Genomic DNA, 16,758 nt, shown 5'->3' with positions numbered 1-16,758 from the left:
CAAGCAGCTGAGGATCTCGGTGGACAAAGAAAGGGAGAGTGGGATGAAATGATAGATAGATTTATGACAGAGAAACTGTGCGCTTAATGCCACTGTAAGCAAGAAGAAGACTATCAGATAGAATCTTAGAAGCTACAGGGAGCCAGTGAGACGGGCCACACAATAGCGAGACAAAGCGGAGAACAGAAATAGAGATGGAATCAATGCTCCCCATTTATACAGGGGTGAAATGAAGCACTGAGAGGATACAGGATCAAAAAGAGATAAAGGCTGCAATCAAAGGCTGTAATTTCTATGGACAAAAGAGGGATTCAAACAATATTATTAGATAAGAAGAGATTAGAAAAAAATTGCCACCATGAAGCTCATCGCAATCACACTGGACATCTTGAGAGAGGAAACTGTCACATAATAAACTGGCGGAAAGTTCCGTGATGGAGATTTAATGGATGTGACAAAGTAAGATGATGAAAAGCAAGTGAAGGGATACTTTGCTGATTTTCAACCAGCTTTGTGTCATAACAACGTGGGTAGTACATGTAAATGAACAGTGGATTGTCTTGCTCATCTCTCCACCAGATGATGCATTTCGCCTTGTTCAGCAGATTTTCGCAGGCTCTAGAGCTGTCTCTCAAACTACAGATTGTACTTCTGCATTTATGTATGCCCACCACCATGGATGCAAAGCGTCTAGACAGTGGATCAAGCGAGAGAACGCCCCCCCTCCCCAAACCAAACTCTGATCAAAGTGTAAAACTAGGCAGTGCTGATCAAATTTAAACCAGGATTCTGTCACTGTATCACCTATTTCTTGTCTAAAATGTCTTCAGAAACATATTTTAATGCGCTGTTTAACTGTAATTCCACATCGTTTATTCCCAGCTGGCCGCCATATTGTTTCCCTTGGGAAAACGAACAAGCTTGCATTACATCACCCACCAGCAGCACATATGGTTTAAAGAATGGGCCTACTAGGCAAACGCCCAGGGGTCCAAAGTGTAAGTGGGCCTCACCCACAAAATGTCACTCAAATACCCCATTTCCACCAAAATAAGTGTACATGTTTTCCTATAAACACAGGAAAACCCACTCAAAATAAGCGATAGACTTTTTTTTTTTTTAACTTGTGTGTATTGTTCAACATCACGGACGGGCGAGAAAGCAGGTTAGCAAACATCAGAAAGCAGCATGGAGGCAGGTGGAAATGTTACAGTGGTTGCCTCTTTTTATATCTTACTCATTCTGTCTCTTTTAAACAGGTGCAGGCTAATTTGGATCAATATTTTAGTGCTGCTTGGGTGGAGACGGATGGTATTTTGTGGTGGCGCATCATTGCAACTTGCTAGTAAAAGGGCAAAAATGAACGCGTTCAACCGGGTGTTGCATTTCCATCACTGCTGATTGGAGCTGGAGCCGATAAATATCCATGACTACTGCAGAGTCATTTGACCTGGGTGTGAATGCCGATTGTAATCTTTCCCATTGCTTACAAAAGCCAGATGTGAGTGGGTGTTAGTGGGTTTATTGTGCAGTGGGAGAGGGGCTAAATAAACACATATTGACTAGAAGATTTAGAATGATCCCAAAGAGATGCAGAGAGACAAAAAATAACTACCAAAAGCTGTAAAACAACTAAAAAATACACAAAATTAACTCAAGGAGACAGAAAAAGACAAAGAAATGCATTACGACTGCAAAGAGATGCAAAACAACACCACAAAAGAGGCTAAAAAACTATAAAGTGTGTGTGAGAGGGGGCTTTTGCAAATCTGTGCGCAGGAGCATTTACTGGTCTGGTAGCTGTAGGTCTCATGAGCAGAAGTGAATGCCACAGCCCTTTTTTTCTCTGTTTTCTCTGGTCATATAGCACCAGTTTCAAGAGTATTTGCATCTTTCCTCCATATAGACAGTCCTGTTTCATGAAAAGACCATCTTTCCAGCAGTGAAATACTTCGTTAAGGACTGGGTGCTGTTCTAGACAAAATGTAAGAGGACTATTTGCATCAAACAGGGTGATATTTGTTGGTAACAGGTGGAGTTGTTGTGCAACTTGAATTTCTGATGCTGTGGCTCACTTTGTTTCTTCTTGCTGGGATCCTTGCCCATCCACACTTGTCAAAAAAAAAAAAAAAAAAACACACACAGAAAAAAACAAATGACTAGTGTATCACTTCAAGTGGATTCAGTGTGAAAGTAATTAAAATGCAAAGTTGCCAAGGTTTCCAGCCGATTTACGAAACAAACTGACTGTGCTAAATGTGGTTACCGGTGGCCTGAGTAACCAAGGAGCCTGTGAGAACCTCCCCCAGTGAGACAAACTGATGAGCAGGTGACAAACACAGAGACTGGCCTCGGATGAGAGCTGCATATACATCCCCTTCCAGCAAACAACCTGCGTGGTGTCACTGCTAAAAGATCTCAGAGGGATTTTACCCGAGGTCTGTGGGATCTGCCTGAGCCAACCAATGGCGAGTGCCGTTCCAGAACATGAACTGCCTCCAGATACTAATTAGCGCTGCAAGTAGTGAGAAAGCACAATGTATTCACAGAAGAGTGCAATCTGTAGCTTAAACAGATGTTTCCGCTACACAAATGAGATAAGAGGTCTATTACTTAAAACACATTTGTTAGGATAATTCCTGAATGCTCTTTGCATGAGACTTTTTTTTGGCTTCTAGAGTGTAGAAATGTAAATGTATGATCAACAACAAAATACAGCTGTTGTGGTAATTAACTGGAGCTGTACCTCATTATGAACTAAATTATTATGGCAGCCGGCCAGTCAAGCAGGCAAAATAGCAGCTTCGGCTTACAAATCAGCCCTGGATCCCAGCTTGGGGGGAGAAAAACAAGGTGTAAAGAATGCATGAAGCTGTAGATGAGGGAGGGAGGACAGGAGGGAGGGGGGCTCTGGTTTGAAACTGTTGCAGAGGCCTAAACAGGAAACTGTCTCTGTGCTGTGATTAAACTATCGACAGGCTGCAGTTCTTCAGAAGAGGTGTGTTAATATTGACTTTTTCACCTTATATACATACAAGTCATGATGCATATCCAGTGGGATCTGCTACATACTGACAAATTATACAGTCAAGCCCATCAAGTGCCTGTAGGCTTTTGCCTTTTTTTGGGTAAATGAAATCCATTCTACAAATGCACAAAACAAGTAACCATAGCAACAGAATTGCGGAAAGAGCTGTTACTCGTTCAGTGTCAGTCAGTCATTTTCATGTTGGAACTTCCCAGAGCGTATTGGGCATGGGACCTGATGACTGATACGCTCATATTAGCATCCTCTGACAAAAGGACTGACAAGACGGTCGAACAAAAGACACCGGGGGTGGGAAGAGGAGGCAGACTGACACTCTTGGGGGGAAGCTGATTGCCACTAAGACTGCCATTTTGTGGGATACAACATAAGAGACAAAAATAGACAAGTGAAAACAGTCGCAGACAATGAGATTCTTCAAACAATTATGCTAAACAGCACCCAGGATCCCTCTTGTATGTTATCCATCCCTAGGCTGTTGACTGTTGGGGGTGCTTCATTTTCAACAGCAAGTGTATCAATTACAGTAACACGGTGCAATCTGTTCTTGTACGACCCTTGTCCCAAACAATTTCACCAACATCTCTCAGGCTGATTGACCATTCGGACCTCGAGATGAGGTCTTGACCAACTCTTCAGTGATTGAATGGTCTGCTGCCCCCAGACACTAAGGCCATCGTTGAGTTCATCTGTGCCCAACCAATCAAAGACCAATTACTTTTTCCTCTCTACGGCAACAAAGTCACTTCATGTTTCTCAGCTGAATACATTTGATCTTATTTTTATGGCTGTACCCAATTCAGAAGTCGAATCAGATTTTTCGGTTTAAAATGAATATTTGTTATATATTTCTTCTTTTTTCCACATGAAGTTTTAATATTTGAACAGGACTCAACAGGATGCAAATTTGTGAATGTTTGACCTGCCAGACTCTCCCTATAATTGGCTAGTATTCATTGCCTTTGTTGGTTGGATTGGTTAGGATTAGGCAAGACAAATGGGATTGGTTAAGGTTAGGGTAAGAGGCAGAGTAAGGTTGAGTAGGGTGGGCCATTCCTTCGCTATCCTAGGATTCATAAATTCACTGATATTATATTCAGGTAATATAGTAAACGAGCTGTACAACATTTTTTTCCAACACTAGATATCAAACAAAAGCTAGAGACTGTACTGTATTGAACTGCTGTGAACTGTAAATTCACCACATCTAAGCAGAAGAGAAAAGATAATATTTTTCTGAGCCGTTTGGTGCATAGTCTCTCCCCTTCTGTGCTGTCGCATCTTGTCCGCAGCTGACTGTGCCAAACAGTGTCATGAAAGTTAGGAGCCTTTATTCTGCAGCAAAATGTAGGGACTAAAACGTCCCCAAAAGTAAACTGCACAGCACACTGACTAAATACATACATACAAAACTGACTGTTCAACTTGAAGCAATCTCAATCGACTATGTGGGGTGTGTAACCCTAACCCATGATTAGGAAAAGATCATGTTTTTGAAAATATCCACTTTTGGTGGCACAGCTGGAAGTGCCTCCAATGTCTCGCTAAAAAACATCTGCTTTAGTGGCACAATTGCCCTGGAAATGCTATTGATTTCTTGTTAAAATAACCACTTTTGGTGGGCCAATTTTCCTAGAGATGCCACTAATTCCTTGCTAAAAAAAACCAACCGCTTTGGGGGCACTACCACTGCTGGGAATGCCATTGATGTCTCACTAAAAAACACCTGCTTTTGGTGGCCCAGTCGCCCTGGAAATGCCACCAATGTTTTGCTTAAATAACACCTGCTTTTGGGTGCCCGATTGCCCGAAAAGATGCCACAAGTCTTGCCAAAAACGCTTGCTTTTGGAGGCACAATCACCCAGGAAGATGCAGCCAGCACCTCCCTAAAAAACAACTGCTTTTGGTGGCCCAATTGACCTGGAAATGGCACCAATGTCTTGCTAAAAAACATGTGCTTTTGAGGGCCTGATCACCCTAGAAACATTGTAAATATCTCGCTAAAAAACACTTGCATTTGGTGGCACAATTGCCCAGGAAGTGCCACCAATGTGTCGCTAAATAGTTGTCTCACTTAGGTGTCACGCTGTCTACCATCCTCTCCACCTCCTACTAGGAAACTCAGCTCATATATGTGTAATTTGAACTATGTTCAGATATTGAAAAAGGTTGACATGATACGAATGAAACATACAAATGCAACTTATCTGCGGTTTGCTGCAAGGTCCAACATTCACATCTGGCAACTGAGCTGGAATTCATCTCAGCAGGAGAGTATTCAGCCTCACATTTTTGCTCAAATCTGGTGGTAATCAATATTTATTTAGTAACTTGAACCCTTGTCAATATGAGCAGGATTTAGGGGGCAACTCCTAGTTATTGTCTGTCTTTTTTCCCATATCTTAGGCTTTGGTGAAATTATATTTTCAGACACTGTACTGAGAGCAGACATGCGTGGTGCTGCCTTCCATAGGCTGGACTCAGAGAAAGCTAGCCTTGAGCTAAAAACAAAGAATACCTAGCTGTTCATAAAACCTGATAAATCCAGATGAGGCATGCAGCTTGAAGCGCCCTTTATTCGGACATAACGAAGGACGCAGGATGAATACGTAAAAAATAATTAAAATAATAGCAGCACAATGAAAATCCCTCTGGCCTCCTGGTGATATGAAAACACATGAAATGAGGCCTATTGCAATTCATAAGGGCTACAGGTCAGACACTAACCTGTGCACAACCCACTCATAAATACCTCTACACCCATACACAAACACACACTGTGCACGCTGCATTTCACCACTACTCATGACACACAGCCTGCAGCCCTCCGTCCTGACCAGCGTGTAGTACAAACACCCACAGACTGTACACATCACCTCATGGATGTGCTAAGGCACATACACACACATGAACACACACACACGCACACAGTTGGAGACAGCTTGGTGTGCTCTAAGAACTGAGCATGTTGGAATCGAATTACGACTCTCTCTCTGCCCTCTCATGGTTTGCCGCCCACAGAAGGAGAAGGCCAGGCAGAGTCAGTCCCAATGCACTAAAGATTGGACTGCCTCAGAGCGTGTCCTGAGGACTAAAATACAAATCAGCCCTTCCTCCAGTCAGCTGGAGTTGGCCCTTCTCCCAGGGGCCTGCCGGGAAGGCCGTCTGTGGCATTAAAATAAAAAAAATGAAAGAAAGAAAACAAATAATAACAGGAGTAAAAAAAAAATAATAAAAAAAGGAGGACCCCAACAGTCCTCTTGAGACCCAGCTCATTCACAGGGATGTGTTATTAATCTAATAATCACCTAGTTTAATGTGTTGCTCTTGTGAAAGGAGCACATTTTAATACCATAATAAGGGAGTCAGAAACAGTCCAACATGTAAACTAACTCTTTCACTTGGAGGAACATCTGGGGATTCCAGGTCACACAGAGGACAGGGTGGAAAAGGGAGCGACCGGGAAAACCTGCATTTATGGCCAATCTCTCCTAGAAGCAGGGATACCCCCTTTTATGAACATGTGAAACGCCACATAAATGAGTCAGCCACTCTGTCCACACTCATCAGGCTGTAAATGTGTCTTGCGTGATGAAAAAAGGCAGCTGTTTAGCAATAAAACACCCAGGTGCTGCATTCTTTAGAGGATAAACCGAGTGATAGTTGTGTAAGGACAAAGCAATCATATCAAAATTGTATCTGCCATGGCTCTCTTAATGAAATGCCTTTAATCTAATCTGCTTGATTAACATGCATGGTGTAATTTGATTTAAGTGCTGGCAGAGTTGTTGGCTGGTGGAGTTTAAGTATCATATAATTCTGCTGTGTTTGATGTCCTCTTCCTAATGCGGTGATTTTTTTTCTTCACTGTCACATCTGATCAGAGAGCAGCTCTGGTGTGCCAATTAGATTCTGTCTGAAACCATCTGTGTGACAGTCCATGTCACACTTCATAACTTTGTCACATCTTATTTAAACCATAGGGCGTCTTTTCATTGGAGCCCACACCTCACCTACCACACCTGGAGGGGGGGGCTTTTTTCTATATCTCCTTTGAGATAGAGCCTCAGTGCATTGCTAAAGGGCACTCCAGCAGGGATCATCCGCGCAAACTGGGGGGGGGGGTTCACTTTTGCTCCACCGCCCACTGGGCCCCAAACCTCCCTCTGCAAACAAGCGGATAAAAGGCCTGGATTGGAGGCTGATATCTGAGTGCCGCACGCTCGAGCGCACCCACTAGACCTTTGGTGCCATTAAACCGACTGTACCTGGTGTCACCTATCAGCTACATGTAACATGTGGACGCTCTTAAAAATGTTACTGGTATTTGCAGATGCTGCTCCTGCGTTTTCGAGTGGGCGGACTGGTTTGCGCTTCATACCCATCTGACAGTCTATCCAAAGACGCATAACGCATCAGCACCGAAAACCCACGCGTCCCGCCTCCCGGTAGAAAGCGCTTCATATCAGTTAACCCTTCAGGCACACTGCGTTATTACGCACTCATTAAAATGCACCCCCTTCCCCTCCTCCCCTCTGGTTTACGCATATGCCTTGTGGGCTGTCATGGGCTATTATTGGGATGTTTGGAATGCACACCCCTCTCTCGCCTACCGTTTATGCCCGACACAATTTCCGATGGATGTGTTTGTGGTCCCGTGGAAGGAGGATGGCCAGGACATTCGTGACTTTTTCAGTCCTGGTCGGTCGCTCGTATCCACGGCGTCTGAGCGCTCCATGTGCCTGTGGTGATGCCGGTCGGTGTCGGAGTAGCCCCGGTGTTTGATTTTGATCGGGGTCCGGGGTTGTCTCCAAAGATGCTGCGGAGGCTTCAGAGTCGCCTGTCCTTCCCGGGGAACCGGGAGCGACAGGGAAAGGCTCTTCTTCGAGCATGGTGGTGGTTCCATCATAGTGTAAAAAAAAAATCCCCTTTAAACTTATTGATTAAATGATATGGCTGTATTCGTTTATTTCAAGCACAGAATGTTTCATGTCCCTCTCTGCCACTTGATCTCTGCGCGAACAAATCAAAGTGACCAAGTCCAGCACAGCCCCGATCTGAAGCTTGTTTTCTGTCACAAGAACTGTCACAGTGGTGATCTGACAAGTCATCCAAAAATCATTAATCTCATTGTTTGCAGTGGTGATCAGTTTTAATTTAGTAGAATCTCCGCTCTGCCGTGATCCTCACCAGTCCTGCGTTTTGGTGATGAGACACCGGTCCTGCTGCTTCCCCTGAAGTTTGACGCCTCGTCGTCCATGGCGCACAACCGGATGACTATATTTATTTTAGAGAATTTATTGCTTTTTATCAGCCACTTATTGCAGAGACACACAGATCGCCGGCGCTGGCTTCTATGTGTGTGTGGTGGTGGTGATATTATTGCTGCCTGTATGTCTCTCAGCTGAGCTGAAATTTCCAAGCAATTTCCATAAAAGTACTCAATCTATCGCGGCTCATGTAGAGAGCTACGGCATCTCGGTGCGCGCGTACACCGCAGAAGTCGTCTCCAGTAATTCCTCCATGGAGATGTTGGATCCAGTGATTTCAGCGAGATGTTACACTGGACTCATCCCTCCTCAGTGCACCAGGATGGTGTGAAGAATGGTTGGACATGTCCAAAAACCACATGCGATCCTTTGTTCCTTGCTGTCCAGACTCTCCTCTTCAGCTTTTGTTTTGGCAGAATGCATCATAAAAGGACACAAATTGATAATTGCGGAGGTTCAGTCATCCTGTGGGCCATTATCTTTCCATTCTCATATTTGCTGGAGTTCGACGACAAACATTGGCTTCACCACAACACGCTCCTCTCTCTCCCTCCCTCCCTCTCTCCCTCTGTGTGTGTGTGTGTGTGTCCAGTCTATCTATGTGGTGGTTGGGTGGTGGTTGTTCTCCTCAGTGATTTGTCAGCACTGGAGGGTTTTGAACCTTTTATGTGCTCATCCATTATGTTTTGCCCCATGCGTGCATTCACTGCGAATTTCCTTGACAGAAAACAAACGCAGCAAATTGCTCAAATGATGGCAGCTGGCAAAGGAGCCTTACAAGATCACCCATGACATCTTAAAATGCCACTGTTTATCATTTTACCTATTTGTAGCTGAGAATTGTCACTGTGACTTACCCTCTCCATGCTTGAGGAGTACAGGTTCATTTGTCCACCCCCCTAGAGTGACAGCACTGACACCTTCCAGTCCTTCCCCTGGTGTTCCTGCTGCACCCAATATTTTTAGATGAGGGACAAAAGTAAACACTGCCCTGTTGCTTTGGGAGCTTGTGCAGGGCTCTCACATTGTTAGGTAAAAGGTCTTATTCCCATCAGGGCCACCACAGCTAATGGTATTGTAAAACACTTTAGATAAAAGCATCTGACTAGTGACATTTGTGACAATGAGCTGACCTCTGTCAGCGTGGGATCAATTTTTACTGCAGTGTTTTGGTCTGCAGTGCTTTTTAATAGATGCTAAATCGGACTTCACTCTTGATCAGACGGCGCTGGCTATTTCAGTTGTGTAGGTGCCAATTGGTTTGAGTGGGAGTAGATGGAGCGAGCTATTTGCAAATTTTAAAGCATCACACTAGTTATCTCCAGTGATTTATTTACTGTGCATTGTGTGCATTCAATTACTGCCTAACAGCTCCTAAGGGGCCGTAATTGTTTTTGTTTTTTCAGTTGATTTCTACACAACATAGCTAGAAATGGAAATGTGGTAAATGCAGGGCTGACCCTAGACCTCTCGGGAGCCCTAAGCAGGATTTTGTTTGCCTCCCTTCTGCACTTCTGCATAGTAATTATTACTTTAACCAGACATAATGTAAAAATAAGCATGTAAAGACTAAAATGGGACCATTAACATATTACAGATTAATCTTTAAATAGACTGGAGTAAATACTGTATTTGTCTATTACCCCCCTAACCCCATGAACGGTATTCCTAGGTCCTTTTGCTTGATATGGTTAAAGACTGATGCATGTTTTAGTGTTATGTTTTCACTGGAAAGAGCTGAATCTCACCTGTCCTCATGAATAAGATGTCTGAATGTAGACAGGATATGATGCAAATTGAGCATAGCCTGAATTCAGGCAGGACACAATGTCAAGCTCAGCTCACATCCCAGCTATGTCAGCTGATCTCAAACAGCCAGTCAACTGATGGAGCAGCTGAATGATGAAGGGAATCAGCTGATAGATCACATGATTCCTTTCTATGCAACCAATTGGCGAATCTCATTCAGGGCGCCCTATTTAAACTGCTCTGGCCTGCCCACTGTTGCTGCTTCCTCTGCAAGCCACTTCGCAACCCGTCTCCATCCCAGCTCCTCCTTTTCATGCTGTGTCTGACATATCAATGTCATTTCTGATTGTCATTGATGCTGCTCTGTTCTGTTCTGTTCCTGGGGGGTCTTTGCTGCTGCTCTCCGCATGGAGGGGCAGGAAGGTTTGCTCTCTCTGTCTAAGGCTTTCCTCGTATGCACGTGGAAGGGCAGAGAGGTGTGCTCCCTCGCCTTAAGGCTTTCAGTGCAGGTGCATGGAAGGGCGTAGAGGTGTGTTGTCTCTGTCTTAGACTTTCCACGTAGGTGCATGGAAGAGATTTTCTGCAAAGTCCCGAGGAAACTCAGAGAGGCCGCAGAACAGAGCCATACTGCCAAATAATACTATAATATACTATAATACTGCAAATGGAAATAAAGTTTTCTTTGACTAAAGTGTTCCTGACTGAAATAATCTTGTGCAAATCCTGGTGCATTGATCACATGAGAAAGAAAACATTTTACCCATTTGTAGTGACATAAATACCAAATTGGTTGAAAAATCCACCATGTAGACATGTAAGAACATTATTGTTACTGTTGCAATGTGAAAATAAATATAACACTTTTCAAAACCAGCCTCCATATCATGGGCTGCAGTGCTGGCAAACTGTTGAAGAAGAACTGTGGGTAGGGTACACTTGCCAAATAGAGCCACACAGAGACGGACAACCATTCACACTCACATTAAGACCTACAAGAAATTTAAAGTCACCAATTAACTTAACCTGCATGTCTTTGGATGCTCACACAGGGAGAACATGCAGACTCCTCACAGAAAGGCCCAAACTGGCTGGCCAGTCAGTTCAGAACTCTCTCACTGCGAGGCAACAGTGCTAACCACAGCACTACCATGTTGCCCCTTGATTGTGGTCCTGTTCATGAAGTTTGTTAATCTTGTCATATGTAATACAACTGCAAAATTAGTTTTTACCACAGAATCCTGGAAGTGGTTGTTTCGTGGGGCTTCACTTTATTGTCTCCGAGCTTACTGTTTTGTATGTCGTCAGTTTTTGTTTCGGAAGTTCAATTAATATTTTGTTATTTTGTTCATTAAAGCAATTCTTTACAAGGGGGCCCCCAGAGACCAAGGGGGCCCGAAGCAACTGCTTATATTGCTTAATAATGGGGATGGCCGGCTCTAAGTAAATGGGCAGGAAACACAGACCAGTACGACATAATGAATTCCACATTTCATTCGTTACAAATACAGCCTATGTTTTCTTTCTGTTTGTGGATGTTAGATTGACAGTATTTAGCCAGCACTGAACTGTAATCAAAGACTCAGAGGTCAAGCCTGTAAATCAAGCCTGTTCTTAATTATAGATGTCAAACACCTCAGTCAAACTGTAATCAAGGTGCAGCTGCAGTCTGGACTCCTTCAGTGGCATTCAGGTGCATCTTTGGTGCCTGCAGATGTGTCAACCTTTTATCCTCACTGTACTGGAGGGGTGTGTGTGTGTGTGTGTGTGTGCGTGTGTGTGTGTGTGTGTGTGTGTGTGTGTGTGTGAACACGACTAGCCGGCGGTGAGTACGAGCTTGCCCACATCTGAGACCAAGTGTCATTCCTGAATCATTGTGCCATTTTTAGATGGACAGTAATAGCTGTTCAAGTGGAGGAGCTCAGGTTTCCCTCTGTCTTATACACAGAGATGGACAGTATTTCAATTAATGGTACTAAGAATATGTATTTAATTGCTTTTGAGTATTTGGTTATTTGTATCCTGCTGGATAGAACAAAGGGTGTCATTTGTAACATGATACTTTAAGAGCTTGCGTTTGAAATACTTAAAATACATTATTGAATGTGCCATTTTAATCTTAATAAGACACATTAATCAAGTGATCAAACTTAATTTGCTTAGCACCTTGTAATGACATGCTGATGCCGATGAAAAGACAGAACAAGTGTAGACCATAAAAACAAGACAAAAATAATGTAACAGTTTAAAACCATAGTGGTGCAGTGGCATGTTCTCCCCGTGTCTGTGTGGGTTCCCCCCACAGTCCAAAGACATGCACGTTAGGGTAACTGGTGACTCTAAACTGCCCGTAGGTGTGAATGTGAGTGTGAATGGTTGTCTGTCTCTATGTGTCAGCCCTGTGATAGTCTGGCAACCTGTCCAGGGTGTACCCTGCCTCTCAAATCTATGACATGACAAATTAGCAGCTTTTCAATGTAACATCAGACAAATATTGAGGCTGCTAAATGTCTTAAATGTGATAATATTAGTTTATATAAAGGGTATTTTTGTATTTTCAAATGACAGATTACTTGTATTTTAATACATTTTCTCATACCAGTATGTTGTATTTTATTTTGATACATCTGATGAGCAAGTATCTGGAATTTGTAACAACATCTCTGCTTGTACATGAATGGAAACTAAATAAAATATCCTTAGTTAAGATAAGCTTAGTATCAGAGTGGTTGCACAGACAGAGCACATTTGCCACATGCTCTGTAACGGGGGGAAGCACCTATCTTAAAAACAATTCAGCAAGGACCTCACAGTCCGGACATAGCTGTTTAGAGGAGCTAGATCAGGTATCTCAGGCACTTAGATGAGATGCCTCCCAGACGTTTCCCATTGGTGACCAGCCCACCAGGAAGCAGCGCGGCTGGACTCATTTCAGCCTCGTCTGACCTGAAAGCGCCTTCAGATTCCCAGAGAAGAGCTGGAGCAAGGCTGCTGGGAAAACAGGACATCTGGGCTGCTCTCCTCGTCACTGCTGGTGACCCTGACACAGATAAGGAGTTTAAAATATAAACAGACGGATGTTTGGATGTGCTGTAAACTTTCTGAAAGTTGCTGCAGCTCTTCTTGCCCTGGCAGAGCAGTGTGAGCGCTCTCTGGAGTGGTGCTCTGAATAATATGGTGGCACTGACGGCTATAAATTGTTCGATGGAACATCTTGGTGTCAATGTGTGTGCTGAGACTCAGAAACAATTTATGGACACATCCATTTTAGATTTCATTAAGGGTCGCTTATCAAGAAGTATGGCATCAAACCAGGAAAGCGTCAAAGAATTTAAAGTGATTAAAGAAAGATGGCTTTCAAGGCTTTGATAAAACCACGGCGAGGGGCTGTGGAGAGTCTTGGTGGAGGTCTGCTACAATTCCGCCTACTGGCCCCGTTCAATGCAACCTCAGGCCTCACACCTCAGGCGAGTCGAGGCTATGAGCCGGAGGCCGCCACAGACAAATGGCTGCTGCCCTCCGTGTGCAGCTCACTGTAGTGGGAGCAAAGCTGTACTGGGGAAGCGGCGGTGCCACTAAGAATTAAGTAAAAGTCCGCTTTTTCCTCGGGGTCCCCTGAAAGCTTTGCTTCATTTCTCCCTGGTGGTGGTGCTTCCGCTCTGATAGATTGAAACAGAGTGGGAGAACGTGACCAGAAAGAAAAAGACAGATTTTTGATAGTTTCACCACTGAAATGCCGAAATATGACCTGTATTCTGACAATAAGTCTTTATCAAGCCAACCCCTCAGGTTTTAAGGAGAATCAAGTGCATAACCATAACCAGACGCTCGGTCTAAACCACTAAACCAACAATTTTGTTTTCTGGGGAGCATCACAGCCTCGCAGAGCAGTGAGCGTGGTTATAGATTTTTTAGACTGGGTTCTATCTATACTGTAATTACTGGCTTTAGAAATAGACTGACACTCAAAAAGTTGTTTTCCTCCTGTCCTCATGCTTTTGCGCTCTTTTCTTTTCAGACTCAGCCCAAATTAAATCATTATTTTATTGTGTCCAGCTGTCTGTTATTCAGAGCAGGGAGGACAGAAACAAAAATACACTGCTGTTGCATTCTGTTTGAAGTGTTTGAAAATATTGCTTTGAGCTACAATTTACAACAGAGTGCGTATAGTGTGAAAAATTACAAACTCAAAGGCCAGAGTAAATGTTTGCCCACTTGGACTTTCGCTGTCTTAACTTTCGTTCCTGTCCCGCCGCGTTTCCCCCTGACACCGCCAAGTGCAGTTAAACTATAACAGTGACTGGCTGCATATCATGCCGATCATTAAAGGATGGCTTTTTTTGTCAGTGTCTGATGCTGCAAGTCACTGCCCACTGCCCAGATTTCGACGACTTCGGAGTGAGACCGGTTTGGGACTGCAGTTAACTTGCCATCCACCAGCCCCTCCACCTCCTGATGACAACATCAGCTCATATTCTACATCACTTTAGAAATGCTGATATGATATGTATGAGATGTGCAAATGTAACGTCTCCACAGTCTGCAGAAACGTACACTGCCAACATTTTCTTCCAGTGACTGGGCTAGAAATTAAACACAAACAACACAATAACTTGAAAGGAATAATTAAACACATTGAGCTGTGGATGGATTACTGAACGGTCCTACCGCACAGGCAAAGGAGCCCAAAATGTTAGGAGCCACAGTGCCTTTCACCTGCAAAATGTCACTCGAAGAGACATGTACTAACCTGGAAGAGATTCAAAAATGACGACAAAAAACACAAAGCGACCACAAAAACGCTGCAAAAAGACACAAAGAGACTCAAAATGATTACAAAAAGACACAAAACAACAACAAAAGAGGCTAAACAACTGTAAAGTCTGTGTGTCTTGCTCTTATGTAGGAGAGGTGGTGGGGCCTTCTGCGTGTCTGTGCCCAGGGCCCCATTGTCTCACAATCCGCCCGTGGTTTGGCTGAATAGTGTGCACAGGTGAGTGATACTGTATGAGAAGTAGCATTACTAGGCATTCTGTGTGTGTGTTCAACATAATGTGGTCACATGTAAACTTAAACAGCCAGTGACAATGTGAACATGTAGTTTTTGTATCTGATTAAACACTGGAGTCAGCATCACTGGATGTTTTATTACCAACACTGGGTCATAAATTAAGCACTAAAAATGCTCTGTCAGCCATCTGGAATGATCAAGAATTCTCGTCTCGAGGACCTAATGGACAGAAAAGTGTTCACACAAACACTGTGGTAGTTAATCATGAAATGTTTTCCACAAAACTCAAAGCGATTTAAACTAATTTGGAGATTTTGTGGTGACCTTCAGAGGAAAAACAGCAGCAACAGCAGCAGCATTACTGGAGCTGAGCTGCAGAAGCATTGCAGTAGTTCAGCCACAACACAAAAAGCATTAATCATTTTGTCTGTGCCTTTAAAAGCCAGGGCAGGCCTAATTTTAGAAGTGTTGTCTGAGCCGAAGAAAAACAGAACTGAACACGCTTTTTTCGCTTGTTGCATTTTAAACAAAGGTTAAATATGGCGAGCTGAAATGTCAGGTTGATGAAGGGTCTTGCTGCTGCTTCATGCTCATTTATTCAAAGAGTCAGAGATGTTGATATGTATGTTTGATGCGCTGGCAAAATACACACAAACATGTCTTGTTTTGTTAGCTTTGAGGAATATCTGAGGAATCAGACAACGTGCGGATTGAATACAATCAGAAACCTTACAGATACAGGGTTTTCCCTAAAAAACAATATAAAGACTCGTACCTCTTCAGAATTCACATAAATGTCACATTTGATTGCAATATGCAACCTATTTAGCTTTGAAATGACACATTTTGGCTGTTAAAACATGCGATGTATCTGGGGTTTGAGGTTATTCTGCTCTTACTTTACTTCCCCACTGCAAAACCGAATAAATTTGCAATTGAATTTCAGCTCTAAATGATTATTTTCTCTCAGGGCAGCTGCTCTAAAGTACATTCAATACTGTCTCCTTGGGAAAAAAATTGTCAGTTGTAGTACATGTCCTTAGAAAATGAATAGGGTAAAAATGAAAAAGCTACATGTAACTAGATGCAGAAAGAAAACGTGGAAATAACTGTGTTTTTTTCAAGCTGATGATTCAATAGTGTTTTATTAATAGGCTGTTTGGGGTTCAGAAAAGGTTCAGAAAAGCCCTAAATGAACAACTCCAGGCTGTTTATCAGAATCACAGATTAGAGTATTGTTTCTCTGGGAGACACATGGGCCTTTAAAATAGAAATATGAATTTTCATTTGGGTTGAATTGCCCTGTAAGGAATTCCTCTCTGAAGAACAATTAGAACAATTTCAGCACAATTAAACATACGATTCAGTCGCTGCATCAGAATGCCAATGAGCACACAAAAGACTACAGGAGTCTTAATTCTTGTATGCTAACAAAAGAAACCTGCTTTCTTTCATGTCGTCTCAAAAAACCTTGATCAAACATGGGGGAAGAAATGCCCACACACGGTGCTGCATTTTTATTAAATACCCAGGCTTTGCAGGCTTTTGGTCACATAGCCTTCAACTGTACAAAACCTTGACCAAAAAAAAACATGCAGACCATGGGAATGTAACACTGGTAATATTTTTTGTGGAATGCAAGTACATTTTTATTCCACTCCTTGTGCCAAAAAATTAAAAATATT

The 16,758-nt window shown here is 43.1% G+C and overlaps 1 protein-coding gene across 1 annotated transcript in view; it reads right to left on the bottom strand.

Moving 5' to 3' along the window:
- pde4a (phosphodiesterase 4A, cAMP-specific) overlaps positions 1-8,097 on the bottom strand; it is a 69,198-nt gene extending 61,101 nt beyond the window's left edge. Inside the window, exon 1 of the mRNA XM_033644398.2 lies at positions 7,660-8,097. Coding sequence (XP_033500289.1) covers positions 7,660-7,955 — 296 coding nt within the window. The 5' untranslated portion in view covers positions 7,956-8,097. The remainder of the gene's footprint in view (positions 1-7,659) is intronic.
- Positions 8,098-16,758: the final 8,661 nt, after the last annotated feature.

Source organism: Epinephelus lanceolatus, chromosome 18 (assembly GCF_041903045.1).
Source record: "Epinephelus lanceolatus isolate andai-2023 chromosome 18, ASM4190304v1, whole genome shotgun sequence".
Taxonomy (NCBI): Eukaryota; Metazoa; Chordata; class Actinopteri; order Perciformes; family Serranidae; genus Epinephelus; species Epinephelus lanceolatus.
Note: the sequence above shows the minus strand (reverse complement) of the source record. Positions and strands in the feature narration are given on the sequence as shown.